Source organism: Humulus lupulus, chromosome 6 (genome assembly GCF_963169125.1).
Source record: "Humulus lupulus chromosome 6, drHumLupu1.1, whole genome shotgun sequence".
Classification (NCBI taxonomy): domain Eukaryota; kingdom Viridiplantae; phylum Streptophyta; class Magnoliopsida; order Rosales; family Cannabaceae; genus Humulus; species Humulus lupulus.
In genome coordinates this window covers 163,147,032-163,165,546 of record NC_084798.1, presented here as the reverse complement: position 1 = coordinate 163,165,546, position 18,515 = coordinate 163,147,032, and the positions used below count along the sequence as shown (strand labels likewise).

Here is an 18,515-nt window from a genome sequence, read left to right as displayed (position 1 = left end):
TTTGAACCTAGTTTTCGGTACTGTAAATTATTCGGAATTTTCTGAAAATTTCCAGGATGCTCTAAATAACTACAATATACAATGTCATAAAAAAAAATCGCGCCGAAAACTGTTCATGGGTCGAGAAACACTGAGAGCCCTACCGGTAGGGCTTAAAATGAAGCCCTTATAAAAGAATTGTCCTTTATATATATATACTAGGTATAAAATACGTGCAATGCACGTTATGAAATTGGATGATGAAACTCTTAAATATTCAAATTGAAGAATAAATTATTCAGTGTTTGAGATTTTGATATAGACCTCAAATGAAACCGATAAGTTAGTAGGTTAGTGTACTTAAGGAATAAAAGAATCATGGGAATAGGACTTTTATGCCACTTTAAAGTTTTATGCAAGACTTTTTTTCCTTATAAATCATTTAGCTATTGATCAAATCATAGAACTCAGATTTTCTTCCAGTTTTCCTCTTCAATATGTACATCTCGGCGGTATTGAAACCAAGAATTAAATCATACCTTTTGAAAATGAATAAACCCTTAAGCTTATTTGTCCATTTATAAGTTGCTCAAGTTCTTGATCTTCATTGAAATCTCTTTCATATTCCTCAGATACATCATATTCTACTAAATCTGGGACAAATGTTCCTGGTACTTTGCATGCATTTGCAATTGCCTGTAAGCAACATTATAACATGGCCACATTAGAAACATTGGCAAATATAAAATTCAGAACAAATGGAGTGGAGGAAAATATGATCAAGTAATTTATTTTTATGAACTTTATACAAACATGCTAAACATTAGATATCATATCAAAATTTTAACACTCACGACTCACCTTCAGAAAAAGTTGACTTGACTGATGATCTTCTTTTCATTTATCTCATCCCCAATATGAGAGTTTATAACGATGAGAGAGGAGGTTTGATGAGATAATATTTATCTATTTGTAATGTGTTACTGAATGCGAAAGGTTGTGTACTTCTGAAATGGTGCAAAATGTTATTTACAATTACTGTTAAATTGTAACTTTTTTTAGCATATTCTGTTAAAGTCATACAAAATTCTGTTAAACCATACTAAATTTTGTTAAATACAAAATATTGTTTGATAGTCATTTATATAATAGGTAAGATATATAATAAAACAAATCAATATGAGAGGGATAAATCGGTCATTCTAGTAACATTATTTAAAGGGTTTATATTTTTTTGTACCTTGTATTTTTTCTTATTATCTGCTGTGTTTTGACAAATTATTTTTTGTATCCTATCTTTTGTAAAATAGTTAAAATAGAACTCTAAATCCGATTTTGGTCAATATTTTCCCAACTAAAATCACAAATAATTTACCGAACTAACAATTCAAAACAAAAATAAAATTATTCTGCTTAAAAACTATGTTACTATATTCAATTTTTGTTGAGTTTATGATTCTATTTTAACCATTTTACAAAACATAACATAAGGTATAAGGTGAAAACACATATCCAAAAAATTAACGTGACAAACCACATATAAACAACAATATAAACCCTTATTTAAAAACACTCCCACCCGGACCCATTCCGTAAAGAAAAATATAATCTCACCCAATAATTCAGTTGCGATACTCGAACGCCGAACCTGAATATTTATTTTATTGCGAGAGTGACGGAAAAATCAACAGGAAGATTGAGAAAAAAAATAAAAATAAAAACATAATGGGAGCTGTGAACATATGGAACGCCATTGAAGTAGCTGGAGAAGCTTCAGAAAACTCCATGTCTCAGATCCAATCTTCATCTCTATCCGTCGACCCTTCCCTCCCTCTTCCTCAAATCACACCTCGCATCATGTAGGCATTTTCTTTTTCTTTTCTGTTGTTTCGTTTCTGTTACCTCGGGAAGCTTGATGATTATTGCGAAAGTTGTTTGAAAACGAGAAAAGTTGACGGTGGTCTAATTCAGCTGATGCGATTACTTTTTCTTTTTGCCTTTTTCTTTTTAATTGGTTAGTTAGAGATGGTATTGTAGAAAGATCCAATTTTTCAATCTACTTTGTCTTTTTCAGTTTCTTGGCAAATAAACAGGGTTATAATTTCTCTTCCTCTCTCTCTCTCTCTCTCCATGTATGACAACGTTGATTGAACTGGTTTCGCAGAGAGTTGTGCAAAGATTTGTTCAAGAAATGGTCTAAGCTGGATAATTCTTGCTTCTCTGTTGAGACCGTTTCCGGTGGCATTACAAATCTCTGTGAGTGGTTTGCTTAATTTGGTAAATGTTATAATTATTTTCATTATCTGGATTGGAGTATGAGACACTGATTTTGAAAACAAGGAGAAGTCTTTTTGTTACTAATTTAGTCCGAAATGGTTGTTGATTTCATGCAGTGCTGAAGGTTTCAGTGAAGGAAGATAATGGAAATAACCTGTCTGTCACAGTCAGGTTATATGGGCCTAACACCGATTATGTTATCAATCGTGAACGCGAATTGCAGGTGATTTTCCCATATTTTTTGTGATATCGACATACTTATTCTTGTGCAAATCTTTGATTTTGATATTTGTATTGTGTTTTATTCGAAACTTGTCAAAGTAGAATTATTGAGCTCTCATTTTATCCTAGTATTCCTTATTTGTATGTTGTCAATGAAATTGTTTACTTTTACTTTCAGGCTTTGCTTTTAACTTACCAAAAACCTTCTTCTTTCTAGTTAACATGTGAAGAGTTGAACTTAGTTTTTGTACTTCATACGAAATTTTCTAACTTGTGCTGTTTTACCTTTCACATTATCTTACTTTTACTTGTTTGTATATCACAATGATGTTTTATTTACACGCTTCACTTTGAAATTTCTTGAACACAAATTGTGCTTAGGCCATCAAATACCTCTCGGCCGCAGGATTTGGTGCTAATTTGCTTGGAGTTTTCAGCAATGGCATGGTGCAGTCTTTTATCTATGCACGAACACTTGTTCCTGAAGGTAAGAAACATCACATAAATGTGGAGTGTGCTGAGAATCTTTCTGGGGAAAAAATTAATTAATTTTTCTTTTGGTGAATCAGTCATGCATTATTCACTATTTTAGATATCTGACCTGTGTCTGTCCTTGATAACTTATCGTGCATTATTTGTTTTTGTTTAATATTCCTTCTTAGTGTAGAAATGTGGGAAACAACCTCACATGAGTGCAATATCCTTAAATGTAGTCTCATTAATGATTTATGTCATACTTTGCTCTGTTCATCTTTCTCCTGAAAATGGATGTCTCCTAATGTTTTGTACTGATTATACTGAAATCTCTTCCTTTGAAAGATTATTTTATGTGTGTGCTCTTTGCAAACGTTATACTATCTCAACGTCTTCGGTTGTTAAATTTACACAAGTCATATGAATTACAAAAGTCCTTGGTTTGGTTATCTCTGACCTTCCTAATGAATATTTATGCTCCATCTATCTTGGCAGACATGAGGAAACCAAAGCTGGCCGTTGAAATAGCCAAACAACTACACAGATTTCATCAAGTGGAAATTCCAGGTTCAAAGGAACCTCAGCTATGGAATGACATGTTCAAGTTCTTCGAGAAAGGTTTTTTTTCTTTTAAATATTGATTCCGTTTTCTTTATGTATTACACTGTATTATTTATCTGTCCAATGCATGTGAAATTTCTCATGGTCATGTTGCCTTACCCTTTCAGCCTCCAATCTTGAATTTGATGATTTTGAGAAGCAGAAGATATACAAGACCATATCTTTTGAGGAGATTCAGAATGAAATTAATGAGCTCAAGGTAGTCTTCTGTCATGGATTTACTTCCTTTTTGGTTAATTTACATTTTGGATAAGAAGATTGATAACATTTGGCTCTTTCCTATTACCGATCCTTTAGTTGTCTTTCCTACCTAATTTCACAAGATTGATTCTTTTAGCTGCTTAGAGTTTGCATACTGGTATTTTAGGTTTGCGATAGAATAGGTGCAGGAACTTAAATGTACATTGGCACTCAAGTCTTTGTTCAGTGTTTCATCAAAATTGTGATCACTTTTTTATTTTTATTTTATGTCGGTTTGATCCATGTCGAGTTGTACTTCTGAACACTAAGAGTAAAAGGTAGAAGATTTTTGTGCATGCACCTAATAAATGACCCATCACTGATTGAGATTCTCCATCATGATTCATAATAATAATGAAAATAGGGATCTACTTTTTCTGAATTTAAATTAGTTATCAAGAAACACCCTCGTAAAATTCAATAAATATCCAGCTTAGTTAGAATTTTGTTAGCCTTATGAAGTGAATTTTCTTCTGCATTAAATAGTTGTTGGTTGGAGCCAGCAGCCTAAATGTTCTGAACAATGTCCGGTGGTGATGGACGAAGGAATTGTATATTTTTATTTCTCTGGTAAATCATACTGGTCTATAGTTAATATTTCCTGATTTTTTAATGAGGAGCAAGGGTTCTAAGGAATTCATATCTATTAACATGTTTTTCCTAATAATGAAACAGGAACTGACAGACCGTTTTAATGCTCCAGTGGTGTTTGCTCACAATGACTTGCTTTCTGGAAATATAATGATGAACGATGAAGAAGGTATTCCATGGAGATTTTTTTTTTTAGTTTTTAACTCCTGTGATTCTTTAGTATATATCATTCTATTGGTTTCTAAGTGCCTAGATATTTTAGTGAATAATGATAGATGCACTCTCAATTTGTACACTCAAATTGCACACTATGATGTGTAAATAATCTCAACCGTGGATATTTTTAAGTGGGGTCTACATAATATTTAATTGTATGGTTGAGATTATTTACACATCATGGTGTGTTGGAATTTGAGTGTGCAAATTAAAAGTGCATCTATCATTACTCTATTTTTTTTTTGGTCAGATATCATTACTTTTAATTACCCAAAAACTATGCATGCACGCTTGCTTGAACTAGACATGATGGTGATTGTGATTGTGATTGTGGCAGTTGAAATGGCTTTGCTAAAATAGATAATCTTTCTTACCGGTCAATATTGTTTTTGTTTTTCCAATCTACTAACCACATTGCATTCTGTCCCTTGTTCAGAGACACTTTACTTCATTGATTTTGAGTATGGATCCTACAATTACAGAGGCTTTGACATTGGAAATCACTTCAACGAATATGCAGGCTATGAATGCGATTACAGCTTGTATGTTTTTGTTTTATTTTCCATTTTTTAATTCTTTATCATTCCCTTAAACTTGTTGTAAAACAGCTATTTTCTGATTTGTTGATACTCAAATCACTATGGTAAATGCAGATATCCAAGTAAGGATGAACAATACCATTTCTTCAGACACTATTTACAGCTCGAAAATCCACATGAGGTATGTTAAATGGTGGTCACATCTTGAATCGAGCTGTCTTTAAAGTAAATTCAGTCTCATCCTTAATTCATTTTAAACACTATTTGGAGGCTAATATCTCTATTTATCTAAACAACAGGTATCTGAGAGAGATCTTGATGCTCTCTACGTTGAGGCAAATACTTATATGTTGGCTTCGCACTTGTATTGGGCTTTATGGGGCATAATTCAGGTACACCACACACCTATTACACCATTCTATTCATAACCTTCAAGACTATCAGTAAAGTAACTCGTATATAAATATATATTTATAATATAAACTATGGTCTGTAGGCAAAGATATCCCCAATTAATTTCGATTACGTTAGCTATTTCTTCTTGCGATACGATGAATACAAAAAGCAGAAGGAAAGTTGCTTCTCGCTAGTGAGATCATACCTCTCAGGATTTGGGACAGCCCAGAATCTTACTTAGAAGCATGGGAGAAGCTGGCCTTTTAAAGAAGTTTTTTTGTTTGTAGTTTTATTTTTCCGTTGTGTAATATTCTTTTGTGATTCAACCATGTACGGACCAAGAAAGATGCATGATCTAATAATTGGTGTTCAAGGTCGGGGCATTAATTACCAATTTTAGGAGGTAGCTGCTTCACTGCGGATGCTGTCCAACAACACTGCACCATCGGTGTGTTTTGGTTAATTTTCTTTGTGATATGGGTTTGGGTGTCCAATTTCTTCTATCATTGAGTGTCTAAGCATGGTGAATTTTAAAAAAAATGTGTTATTTTTTATTTTATTTGTTTCAAATGATGTTGGAAACTTGGATTGAAAGTGTAGAATAAAAGATTTAGAGAGTTTTTATTCCTTGTTGGTTAGTATGTTTGTATTATTGGGATGTTTGTTGTGTTCGGATTTGATTTAAAAATTTGTTATTAAAACTTGTTATAGAGTTTTATAATTTTATTTTTATAAATAAATAATTGATTTAACTGCTGTCTGCAGACAAGTGTACCATTTATTACCACAAGTGAGATGAAGTTGGCGATTAATGCAGCGATTAATGCAGCCTTTTGGTTAAGAATTTTACATATACTTCGTGGGTAAATAATTTTTTTTTGTTCACATTTTCACCGCTACACTGCGGCCTCCCTAACCAATTTTTAAGCTGAGTAGGTCTTTCACCTTTTTATCAGTCTTGAATTAGGAAAAAGAAAAGAAAAAGAAAAACTAAAGTTAGTGCATAACTAACGTTGTGTATCATGTAGTAAAACATATGAGACAAGACAAATCCAGAGAAACAAACATTCTAATCTATCGAACTAGTATTCATGCTCAAGGCACAAGTGGACTAACTACTTTTTTTCTTTCTTTGGCATCCCTTCCCATATACCTTGGCAAGCTTTTAGCTTCCTATGCATATTATAGCCCATCGCATCATATGGTATTTAGATAGAACATATATATATATATATATATAAACCAAAAAAGCTCAAGTTTAATCCTGATATAATTTAATTTACAAATCTATTTTCAAGCTTGAAGGATCTGGCAGTGAACTATGTGACTCTTCAAGCGGTTCCTACCAGCAAGGCTTGACCACAGATTTGTGACCAAAGTCTTGAATTGCCCTCTTCCTGCTATAGTTTCCCATAAATGTTCTGCAGTAGCTCCATCTACATCGTCGGATTTTGAAACGTCAACCAAAGATATGCTCATGTTATTTCGAATAATGCACAATTTACCATTCAAGGGAACAAGAGCAGCTGCCTCCAATGCCTGAGAATTCCCCAAATGCATCCTACTGTCAATGTGTTTGCTCCAAGAATCAGTCACTTCATCGTAAACTCGAAGTTTGCAGCCATCCTTGCATTCCAAGGCATAGAGGTTTCCATTTAAAGAAGCACTAGGATTCCTCCAACCTGCGACCATTCCGTCGTACACAGGGTACCAACTGTTGTTTTCAGGTTGGTAGACCTCACTCAGAACTTGGCGATGAGAGCCAAGCCCCTTCAGGTACCATTTCCCTTCATATACAACCCCAATGAAGGGTACCATTGCAGTGCTCATATCCGAAATGAAGGACCATCTGTTCTTGTTGGGATCATATACTTCTGCTGATCTCAAGGACCTATGTATCCCTTCATTCTCCCCACCAGCAACATAGAGGCAATTGTTTATAACACATGAGCCAAAAAAATGTCTTCGGCGAAGCATATCTGGGGCGCGGTGCCATTTATTGGTTCTAGCACTATAAAAAATGACTCGTCTCATTGATCCCTTCACAGGGTCTTTCCCACCAAACAAATAGAGGTGACAACCACTGAGTACAGCACAACCAAACCCAAGAGCTTCAGAATATTCCTTAGGGACTGGTGGAAGGGGCTGCCAAAGCTGGTATATGGGGTCGAAGGCATGCCATGAGATTTTTCCATCTCGTTCTCTCTTAATAACATATATCCATTCTTCTGCAATGCCGAGGCTTTTCCTAAGGGAGTAAAAAAAGTTACCAACCATAAGACGGTACCATCTTTTGCATACTAGCCGAAGTTTGCGGTGCTCGGCCCTTGGAACCCGTATTAGACAAGCGATGGCAAGATCATCGGGAAGTCCAGGAAGCAAAGGTGATTGGTTCCTACTCCTATCACTGCGTGCTGGCTTACTTCTTGTTGGATGTATAGATGGTTTAATATCAGGCTGAAGACAGAGCCTTGACCCAGGAACATACCTTTTTGCTCCAGCAACAGTCTTAAGTCCGGCATCTACTCTACATAAACATGCTGTTGTATCAACCTGCAAAGTACATGCACGTATAAAAATTAAACAACATTCCCCTCAAACTAATTTTATCTGGATTAGAAGCAAGAACACATGGCAAGTAACGGGTAAGAAGAAGAAAAAAAAAGTAGCGTGTAAGCACAGTTAGGTAGGTGCACTGATAAAACTTCAACAGTACGTGACTTGGTCAAAACTATGTCGATAAACAAAATAACAAGAAAAAATATAAATGTCATGCAAATGATTCTTCCACTCCATCCTGCTTTGCAATGACCAAGAAATATACTTAAATTATTCCCGAGAACTGTACTGTGATTTAGCAAGAAAAAAAAAAGCAGTTAAAATGGTTTCAGGGAGTAAGATCATCATACCTTCTGCACTTAAATACTAATCCTTTTTTCCATCTATCGATACCACTTCAATCCTAAATCCTAATATAGTACTATTAGTATGGACAAAACCATGACTAGACGCATCAAGTGTTTTCTTGCTCAAAAGATTCATGGAACACAGACTACAATATCATTTGGACCCTTCCTTTCATAATATAATAAACTTCATTATTTTCACGCCACAGTTGTTGTCACCGACATCCAACATGACAAGATATATTTTACCCCCCAGTTCAGAAGGAAGGCTGACAAGTTGGGCTCATCTTTGTCTGCTCTCAACTAACTTTTCATTGAGATGAGTTTGAGCATTAATAGGCTAGAGAAAAAAGCTGTAATGGCGAAGTACTGCTAATAGGAAATGCATTTTTCAAGTTTAAGAATTTTCAGTTAATTAGCTTAGCTCTCTGAACAGTGTCTAACCAAGTTACCTGAGAATATGAATTTTGATAAGACTGACATACTTTGACAATTAAATAAGCATCAAACAAAAGAAAATTGTATGGGCCAAAACATAGCAATTACATCTATAAACCAAAAGAGGGGGTTGACATAATATGTGATCAAAAACTGAATATCTAGTCAACAAGAAAGACAAGAATTTACCAGTGGTGGCTGTATGACTCTGTCCATTTTCTTCCGCTCTAAAGAATTTGCCAAATGCCAATATCAGATTCACCAACAAAAGCTCGATTTCAAAAACCAAATACAAGTCTCTCAATCATAATGTCTTGTATGTAACAGACAAAGCTCCCTATATGCTTTACACATCACATACCAATTTCACCATTACAAAATATGTATTTATACCCCAATTCAGCTGCATAATGCTACCACAATTTTTAAGATCTCTAGTTTAAACTTCTCATTTATTCTCAATACCCATGACCTGTAAATGTGCCCGAATCCAAATCCAGACGCAGAAACCCACATCAAAATAACCCCAATTCACCCAAACCAGCTCAAACAATCACAAACTCAAAACTTTGCAAATTCAAACCCAAGAATCATAGTCCACGGGAGTCAAAAGTAAACCAAACCCAATACTCTTCCCCACACAATCTTCAAAACCCATGTTCAGAATAAAAAAACCAACATGAATTTCCCTCACAAAATCAAACAAAACGGCCTCCATAGGAAAACCATTCAAAAACCCCAAATTTCGCTCAAAGGGAAAGAGAAAAGAAGGAGAGAAGAGAGAAAGAGGGGAATAAAGAGAACCGAAAAAGCCGAAATGCGAGACAGCGGAAGAATGGGGGCAAAGAGAGAGAGAGAGAGAGAGCACTGAAAGACTAGATGGAGACCCCTTTCACCAATGACCATTAATCATTAGTGGAGTTTAGGGCCCATGGTCTCAACGGCACAACCTACCAAGCACAAGAGAATGTGTGTTCAACTTATAAGAAAAAAAGCAAAATCCTAAACAGAAAAAGAAAGTTGGGTTACAAATGATGGTTGCTCTAAGCAAAGAAAATGGAGATAAAAACACAAGAGATAAATTGAAAGAAAGATAGCTAGAAAGGAAGATAGTGAGAGAGAGAGAGAAAAGTGTCGAGTTCAGATATACATGTAAGGGTCAAACCCATATACAAGTTTTATAGTTTTTTCCTTTCTTATTTTTTATTTTTCATATTTGAATTTCCACACCCACACCATAAAAAGAAAAGTAGACAAAGATTCAAAAATAAAAATATGGTGGGTCCCATTTTTTCACAACCCCACCAAATTCAATTAAGTAAAGGAGATTTTCTAGTGTGTGTTGACCCACCGCCATCACCACATCATTCTTTTTTTCTTCCTACTCCACCAAAGGTATTTTAGTCATTTCAAATATATTGACCCACACTAATCCGATGCTGATGATTATATTGGACCCCTAGAATAGCAGTAGTTCTCATATGTGGTGTGATTGGATTATGATAACCAATATACTTCAATCTATTATTTCTTTTTTCTTTTCAATTTAACTAGTAATAATATAATATAGATAGAATTTCTCTTTACTTGGTTTTGGATTTTGGATTTGGGTCAGTAGGAGAGCTAGTGTTTAGATATTATAGTAAGGAATTGATGCACAAAAAATTGAGCCATATATTAGGGATACTTTTGAGACATAATCATGTTGCATTTGACCATAGCATAGGGCATATTCTTTTTTTGCACTTTTAGTTTCAAACCCATGTCCCTAAATAGGTAAAGATACAAATAGAGACTCTCATATGAGATGCCTATATGAGTATGACACACATGAAGTGAAGGTCTTCTCTAAGAGCCAACAATAGTGGCTTTAGAATAAGAGGCAAATGGTACATTGACAATCAACCAACCATGTAATAAATAAATCAAATAAAAGCTACTTATAGCCATTTGCCATAGTGTGGAATTGTAATCCACAGTAAAAAGATAATCTAACATACTGTTAGTTTATACAGTTAGTAGTTAAAGTTAGTTAGTGTGCATCAAGGTTATTTTAGTCATTTTGTTCTCTATGACTTAGTTATAAAAGGGGCTCGGGATACACATTGTATTGTACTGTAATTCATATTGAATTAGCGAGTTGAGAGCCTAGATAGAGAGATTGTGAAGCTGTGAAGAAGTGTTCAGCCGATTGACTTCAAGAAGATCAAGAAAGAACTCGAATTGAGTTCTTGGAGAAGTTTGAGACTAGTGATGCACCTAACATTGTTAGCTTTGTAATTTCATCTCTTAAATCAATAAAAGAGACTACTCAGGGGAGTGAACAGGAAGTAGGTCCTTGGTTTGGCCGAACCTGTATAATTCTTGTGTCTTTGATTACTTTACTGCATTATTGTTCATTGTTATGTTTTGCTGACTAAAATTTCTGTAGCATTACCTTAGCAATTTTATTGTTTGATTGTTTCTTGCATTATTTTGACAGTTTTATTAGTTATTGCATTGGTGTTTGTGCATTGCTGAGTTCTGTGTTGTAGGAAATAATTACAACACATAGGATCTCCAACAATTGAAAATACTGCTACGTCTACTATATAACTCTCTCAAATTACCTACTTTGATGATTATAAGTCTTCGGCATAAAATGAGTTCCAAGCAATGAGACATTGACCCCTCAAACTCAATTTTCTTCCATGGAATATTGGTGACTTGGTGTTTTTGGTAAATGGGGTTCACTTAAAGTGACAAGCACAATCAAGAGTATACTTTCAAAACTTTATTGAAGGGATTTGTGTGTTATCAAATGGGCAAATGGGATTGTAATACTTCAACAGTGAAAAGAGCGTTATCAAGAGAAAAGGCTGTCAACTTTCTCATTTGTCATGGCATCTTAGACTCAGATAAGATGGCTTGCTTTTATCAAGAAGTATTTCTTGCTGTTCACATTTATGCTTCTCATAATAAATGAAAGCATTCAAACCAAAAGTCATCTAGCTGAACTGGACGGTCTTAATCATCTCTAAGTTTTTTTTTTTAAAAAAATTATATATATTTTAAATATAATGAGGATGACCAAGATCATGGCTACCTCAAACCGTTTTTGTTTTCTTCTTTTTATCTCATATGCAGAAAGAACAATTCATCATCACAAGGTGTCTAATTTAAATGAAGTAGTGTTGATATTAATATAAAGATTAGTTAACTCTAGACTAGAATATTCATTTAAATAAACTTCTCTCTTACGAGTGACATTTTCATCCCATCATGCTGAGAAATATAATACTACTTTTTCAACTATTGTTTATAATTAGTTGCAACCTGAACTACTTGACCTGCTCTGCATGGCTCATATAAATTATTTATATTTTGTTTATTAAAAAGGAAAAGTCAATGAACAGAAAGAAAAAAGGAATAATTCCAAATTAGCAAACGGAAGGAAGAAACTAGTTAACATTTTCAAAATATATATGGCATGAAACTCGAGGAAGAAAATTAGACATACTATCCTTGATAGTGAAATACTCCATTGAATTGATCTATTATTTGGTTTTTACTACTAATGAGTTTTTCCAATTCCAATTGGAACATATTCAGATAAAATAAACCAATCCCATGTGCAACTATCAAAAGAGCTGTCTGATTCATCTTTTTAAAAAAATAATTAAAATAATAAAAAAAAACTAATTCATCTTTATCATTGATAAAAGTCATACATGTTTTGTGTTTTGGTTTCTATTCAATATCTTGGTGTAGACTACAGACAAACAAGACTTGAAGGATGAACAAGCAAGTCCATTAAAATTTGAAGAGGGTCTCAATCAGTCATTTTCTGCTGAATCCCTGTTCAAGAAAAGATTGTAGGCATCTTTTTGGCTTATCCCATTAAATCAAATAGTTGGTACAATTTTTAGAATTCCAGTGTGGTAACTCTCTCTCTTGTGTGATGGTGATGCAGACTCACCAATTATTTTGAGCACTAAGTTTAGAATGAATGATAATATGATATCAAACCTAAGGCCTTTTCTTTTTAAAGAGTGAGAGATTTTGAAAGATGTCTTATATTCTTTCCCAACTGGGGGACAAGGCATGGTTGAGGTCCTTGGAGGGAATTAAGAAAGTCATTGAAAGTGGGGTTCACATTTACTTTTCTCAAACACACTTCATATGCCTAATTGACAATATACCATGCAAAAGAAAAGAAGAAAAAGATGGGGATTTTGAACCAAGAGTGGTCAACTATTTCTGAATGGATTATATATTCTTCTTTTGAAAGAATTTGATGCTTGTTTATGTTTCTAATAATACGTGTGCTTAGTACTCTATTAAAGTAGCAAAGATATATGATTACTAGTGCATGTGAAGAATAGCATTAATAACACATAAAACATTCACTTGATTGTTATTTAGTCAACACACAAATTGTACTGTGTTTTTTTTTTACTTACTGCATCATCCATGAGATCAGTTAATGATTCAGAAGTTGGAAGTGATTTCCCATCACTAACAATAAGTAAAAAACTTAACATCATCTTGGTCAGTCTATTTAGCTTTAAAAGTGTCACATGCTTGTTTGTTAAAGGTGTTGTAATCTTGAAAGCAATGATTTCTTTATGGTTATTATCCTCAGCCGACTCACCAACAACTACATTATCTTTCATCCAATAGTGCTAAACATGTATGAGTATATGTCATCTACAATTAATGTTTTATCTCTTTCCATTGTTGTTTGTGCTCATCCTTTTCTTCTCTCCTTAAAGAAGACAAGGCCCAAAAGACAGATAATGATATATGTTGTAGATTTATTATTATTATGGTCAATAATTTATCTTCTTATAAGTATTTCATAGCCATAAGATCCCAAGTGCTTGCTTGTGAAGATGTTGCCAATTAGCTGTGAATTCATAACATATATACATATATATATATATATATTGGGCTTGTTGGCCCAGCTGGCATTTTCATGTAGCTTCTCCAAAAATTGTGGAGACTGGAAGAGCCTCCAATAGACATACCCTGCTTTTGTTCTTGGATGTCTCAAGACTTATTTTAGTGTAAAAAAGACTGAAGATATGATGCTACAAAAATTGGTGCAATTGGAACAAGTGATATTTTTTAACTGCTATTAAAACATAGAATGAATATTGTAATTTTATGACCAAACACATGAAACCAAAACACAATATCAATTTCCAATCCAAATTTGAACCACACGACAGACAAGAGACCTTCAGGTGACAGAAGATGCTGTATAAAAGGAAATTTTCTTTGAATCAACACAACTGTAAAATTGGATTATCCTCACCGGACTGAATACAAAATCACATGCCAACCGTTTCAGTACAAGTTAAGTAGAAACCCCATCACTAATATCATCAGTACTACTGTCAAATTAAGGAGGACATGTAAAAATCAAGGTTGATTGATTAAAAGACTATCAACTTGTTGCCGGTGGTGGTTGTCAACTTGAAAATAGGACATCAGAAGCTTCACGAACAAAAGGACGTATAACTGATGCAAGTCTAACTATCTATGGCTTGATGAGAGCTTCTTTATCTTCATAAAAATTGTCCATGTTCGTAAAATCTGTCCAATCTTGAATTCGAGTAAATTTAATCTGTACGGAACTCGTCATCTTGTGGCCTAAATGTCCCAATTATGAAGTAAGGTAACGTAATCATGTATGCCATAAACAACGTGAACTGCAGCAATATGAAGAGCTTATCAGGCTCTATCAAACAAATATTTTACATCTTGAACTTCCAACAAAACCAAAAAGCAAAGAACTTACCAAAAGTGGAAGTGTTAAGAAACCCCATATTGGCCACAAAGCAAAAGTGAACCTGCCATTAGATGTCATCATCGTAAGGAAAACAATACCAAACGCACAGTGCAGCTAATGAATTTAAAAAGACAGCAAGACTCTTTCTCTTACAAACAATAGGAGATCATTCCAAGAAGAGTGACAAACGGCAGAGCAGATGTACTTGTTATTTCCCATTTTTCATCAAATCTCCTAGCACTCCATGCTAGTATAGTTGTATAACAAAAGATGGTAAAATTCAAAACCACCCCTACCATCCCAATGTATAAAGGCATTCTGCAAAGCACATAGAAGTGTTCAGACATACTTGCAGCAAATATCAAGTGAATTGGATAGACAATACAACTATAGCAGAAAAGGTTTGGTCATGGAAGTATTAAAAAGTAGACTCTATTTATTACATGAACATAACGCTTCCATAGATCTCAGCTTCGAAATTAACACAATACTGTTCGTCTGCTACATTAACTAAAACACTCGAGTAGTGTGGAAGGCCCAACTCATGAACGTAAACTGAACCATGTTTTCTATAGATTGGTAACTGAATACATCCTTGAACCTGTCTCACAGGATTATCTAAAATGGGATCTTAGTGTCATCAACTCATTTGATCTGATGTCAGAGTGCGGACGTTCACTTTGGTCTTGAAGCTTTACACAAATAGAACTCTAACAAAATGAATTAACACTTGGGAGAAAGTCAAACTTCTGGCAATCCATTTGCCTCATCCCCAATGTTAACTGTTTCCCATGGATGAAATAGTAGAACAAACATCGAGTAAAATCCACGAAGAGCAACATTGAGCATACAAGATTTACATTGCACACAAAATTGACCAATAACATATATAATCAATCTAACAGAACTCAGGAGAACATATTGAACACAATGAACAGGGTAACCTAAAAAATGAATATACAACACCCCGCTTCAAGAAATCCATCTCTGCCATTAAAGCATGCTATCTTATTTATTTTTGTTCCAAAAAACTCTTTTACCTTAAGATAAACCTGTGTTGCATTACAAGATCACAAATATGCGTAAATAAACCCCCAGTGTCTTAAATGCTTCTAAAAGACCATAATTTGGATCTCGTTAGTCTATTATTTGTCAAGTGGGTTCCACAGTATTCATTTCTTTATGTCCATTCCACTGATTTTTTCCAGTTTATTTACTAAAGAATCCTTATCCCAAATTGAATGTTAACATAAACCATATAGAACAAGAAAAATCAAGTCTTGTCCAACCTTAAAATATACATCAGGCAGCACAAGAGGAATAATATCTTGTCCAGTCAGAAATGCAGAATAAAACAAAGAACAAAGAATAAACAAAAGAACCATAATTTGGTATAGTATGAGTAGCAATACAACAGTTGCATAAAGAATATGACACTTGTTCTATTAAGAAACAAAAATAATAAAACAAAGTAGAATTATACCTTCTGATTCGACCATCATGCCAGAGAAGATATATCAAGTTGGAATGCCTATCACCAAAATAGACAATAAAGGCTGCTGAAATAAGCCAAAGTATGTTCTCCAAAATCTCCATTCGTGACCAAATTCTCGGAGTTGGCTCCATTGAAGGTCGCATCCTAGAGCACGCATCATCCTCAAGATCATCACCACTAGAAGCATAACCCTGGCTATGCCTCTGTCTCATAAATCCACCGGCAACCGGCGTTCCACCGGACATTTTCACAGAAAATTACTATATCGACGAAACCAAAACAAACATGCAATGTTTTTATTCACAGAATCCAATTCTTTTCTCTAAAACATGAAAAAATCCCAGTAAATATTTCCACTCAGCTCGGTCACATATCATCCAGAAACTCGTTTCGAATAAATATACAATCTCTAAAATTGAAAAATACCCAAAAAAAAATAGAAGAAGAAAAGACCTTTCAGTCTTGAATCACCCTGTATAATATCACCATCAACTTAAATCGAAACAAAAGAATATCAACTAATGAAAAATTCTTTCCCGTCTACAAAACCTAAATCAAACTTCCATTTTCTCGCAAAACCCATATCGAATTTGATCACGAACAAGCGAAAAAGCGAAGACCAAAATAGAAATTTCAGAACAAACCCATTTCGAGGCCGAGTCCAATATATGTGTATATTTATATATTCAGTGCAAAATTCTTCGTACCCACATTCTGATTTCGATTCCTCTGTAGTACCCAGATGGTAGTTTTTGTCACGGCTTCAGTCAACAACCCAAACCAGAAAGTCCTCGTAGGGAAGAAGGAAGAAGAAGAAGAAGCAGAGCTCTAATATAGTAATATACCACCAGACCAGACCTTAGAAGGGTATTTTGGTAATTCTGTGTATTACCCTCTGCTCGTATCGTGTGTTGTTTGTAGGAAACTGGATGATCTGCATGACGGAAAAACGGGCAAAGTTTGAGAATGTGAGTTCTTATTATTATTATTAGTTTTTTTGCATTTTTTCATTATCTGTTTAGATGTTTTGACAAATTAATTTTTGGATTTTATATTTTGTAAAATTGTTAAAATAAAACTTTATACTCAATTTTAATAAAGAAAAAATTGAATATAACAACACAGTTTTTAAGCAGAATAATTTTATTTTTATTCTGAATTGTTAGCTTAATAAATTATTTGTGATTTTAGTTGAGAAAACATTGACCAAAATCGAGTTTATAGTTCTATTTTAACAATTTTACAAAATATAGGGTCTAAAAAATAATTTGTCAAAACACAAAATCAAAACAAGTAATAGGAAATAACACACCATTATTATTATTATTATTAAAGTTTTGGAATGTGAGTTATTATTATTATTATTATTTCCGAATAAATAAAAAAAATTATTTTTAAAAAATCATAATTATAAAGATTTTTTTTATTTCTCTTTTAGAAAGAAATGATTTTTTATTTATATATTTGAATAATGGTTTATTACAATCTTGATTAAGAATGTAATGAATAATACCTTCAATTAAGTATAAATATATTATATAATTATAAGTTGTTACTTTAATTTTTTGTATAATTAAATATAAACTTCTTCAATTTATTTTTTATTTCTTAAAAAAAATCGATACAGCCAATTTTTTTTTTTTTTGTAACATTGTGATATCTGGATTAATAATTGTTGTATTAGAAAATAAAATAATCTATGCCAAATTATTTATGAGTTGAATAATACAAGTAAGTGGGGGCTGTTTGGCAAGCAAGAAAAGAAGTTGCTGGATTTTCTTTTTTTGTTTATGATTTTTTAAAATTAATAATGGCATTTTGCTTCATCACCATTCCAGCTCATGAGTTTATCCTCCAATTCAGGCTACCAAACAAATAGTAAGAATGTTGCCTTTTTTTTCCTCAAAGAAGATTGAGTTGGAACAACATGCAAGTATGGTACATGAATATAATAAATAACATATACTATCACATGGATAATGTTTCTAATCAAATAATATTGACTTAATGGTCTAATCAAATGATATTGATTTATATATAACTATAGAAAATAAATAAATGAACATCTTTTATATAGTGGGAAATAGCTGATGAGGAAGGAATTGCATTTTGGTTTTTAAAGAATTATAGAATACATAATGACACACATACAAAGCTTATCATTTATTAAAAATTATATTGATCATTTAAAGAAAGGGCAAGCCAAGCAATGACTTTTACCATTAATATGGATATACTTGTAAACACACGTATACACATGAGACAATTCTCTAATTTTCTCATACCTGACTTTAGGGAAATAGAATTATGTTTTATAAGCTTTTAATTAATTCCATAATTTATTA

The 18,515-nt window shown here is 33.4% G+C and overlaps 3 protein-coding genes across 3 annotated transcripts; 1 reads left to right on the top strand and 2 right to left on the bottom strand.

Annotated features, from left to right (window-relative positions):
* Window positions 1–1,564: 1,564 nt before the first annotated feature.
* On the top strand, window positions 1,565–6,276 carry LOC133782672 (probable ethanolamine kinase). Its single transcript, XM_062222015.1, has 11 exons — window positions 1,565–1,838; window positions 2,144–2,235; window positions 2,373–2,479; window positions 2,860–2,965; window positions 3,448–3,570; window positions 3,681–3,772; window positions 4,489–4,573; window positions 5,057–5,162; window positions 5,274–5,340; window positions 5,459–5,551; window positions 5,656–6,276. The coding sequence occupies exons 1-11, from the start codon at window positions 1,705–1,707 to the stop codon at window positions 5,794–5,796; spliced, it is 1,146 nt and encodes a 381-aa protein (XP_062077999.1). The 5' UTR covers window positions 1,565–1,704; the 3' UTR covers window positions 5,797–6,276.
* A 256-nt stretch (window positions 6,277–6,532) lies between these two features.
* On the bottom strand, window positions 6,533–10,049 carry LOC133782671 (F-box/kelch-repeat protein At1g55270-like). The gene is made up of 2 exons (XM_062222014.1): window positions 9,089–10,049; window positions 6,533–8,108 (listed from the first exon to the last, which is right to left on the bottom strand). The coding sequence occupies exons 1-2, from the start codon at window positions 9,113–9,115 to the stop codon at window positions 6,849–6,851; spliced, it is 1,287 nt and encodes a 428-aa protein (XP_062077998.1). The 5' UTR covers window positions 9,116–10,049; the 3' UTR covers window positions 6,533–6,848.
* Window positions 10,050–13,966: 3,917 nt separating this feature from the next.
* On the bottom strand, window positions 13,967–17,128 carry LOC133782673 (uncharacterized). The gene is made up of 4 exons (XM_062222016.1): window positions 16,159–17,128; window positions 14,829–14,993; window positions 14,685–14,736; window positions 13,967–14,595 (listed from the first exon to the last, which is right to left on the bottom strand). The coding sequence occupies exons 1-4, from the start codon at window positions 16,413–16,415 to the stop codon at window positions 14,506–14,508; spliced, it is 564 nt and encodes a 187-aa protein (XP_062078000.1). The 5' UTR covers window positions 16,416–17,128; the 3' UTR covers window positions 13,967–14,505.
* Window positions 17,129–18,515: the final 1,387 nt, after the last annotated feature.

Coding starts and splice junctions, on each gene's coding strand:
- LOC133782673 (XM_062222016.1), bottom strand. CDS start 16,415: ATGTCCGGTGGAACGCCGGTTGCCGGTGGATTTATGAGACAGAGGCAT. Junction 14,737..14,828: donor GGAATGATCTCCTATTGTTT/GTAAGAGAAAGA, acceptor ATCTAATGGCAG/GTTCACTTTTGCTTTGTGGC. Junction 14,596..14,684: donor TCTTAACACTTCCACTTTTG/GTAAGTTCTTTG, acceptor ATATTGCTGCAG/TTCACGTTGTTTATGGCATA.
- LOC133782671 (XM_062222014.1), bottom strand. CDS start 9,115: ATGGACAGAGTCATACAGCCACCACTG. Junction 8,109..9,088: donor GAGTCATACAGCCACCACTG/GTAAATTCTTGT, acceptor TGTACTTTGCAG/GTTGATACAACAGCATGTTT.
- LOC133782672 (XM_062222015.1), top strand. CDS start 1,705: ATGGGAGCTGTGAACATATGGAACGCCATTGAAGTAGCTGGAGAAGCT. Junction 1,839..2,143: donor CAAATCACACCTCGCATCAT/GTAGGCATTTTC, acceptor CTGGTTTCGCAG/AGAGTTGTGCAAAGATTTGT. Junction 5,163..5,273: donor TATGAATGCGATTACAGCTT/GTATGTTTTTGT, acceptor TGGTAAATGCAG/ATATCCAAGTAAGGATGAAC.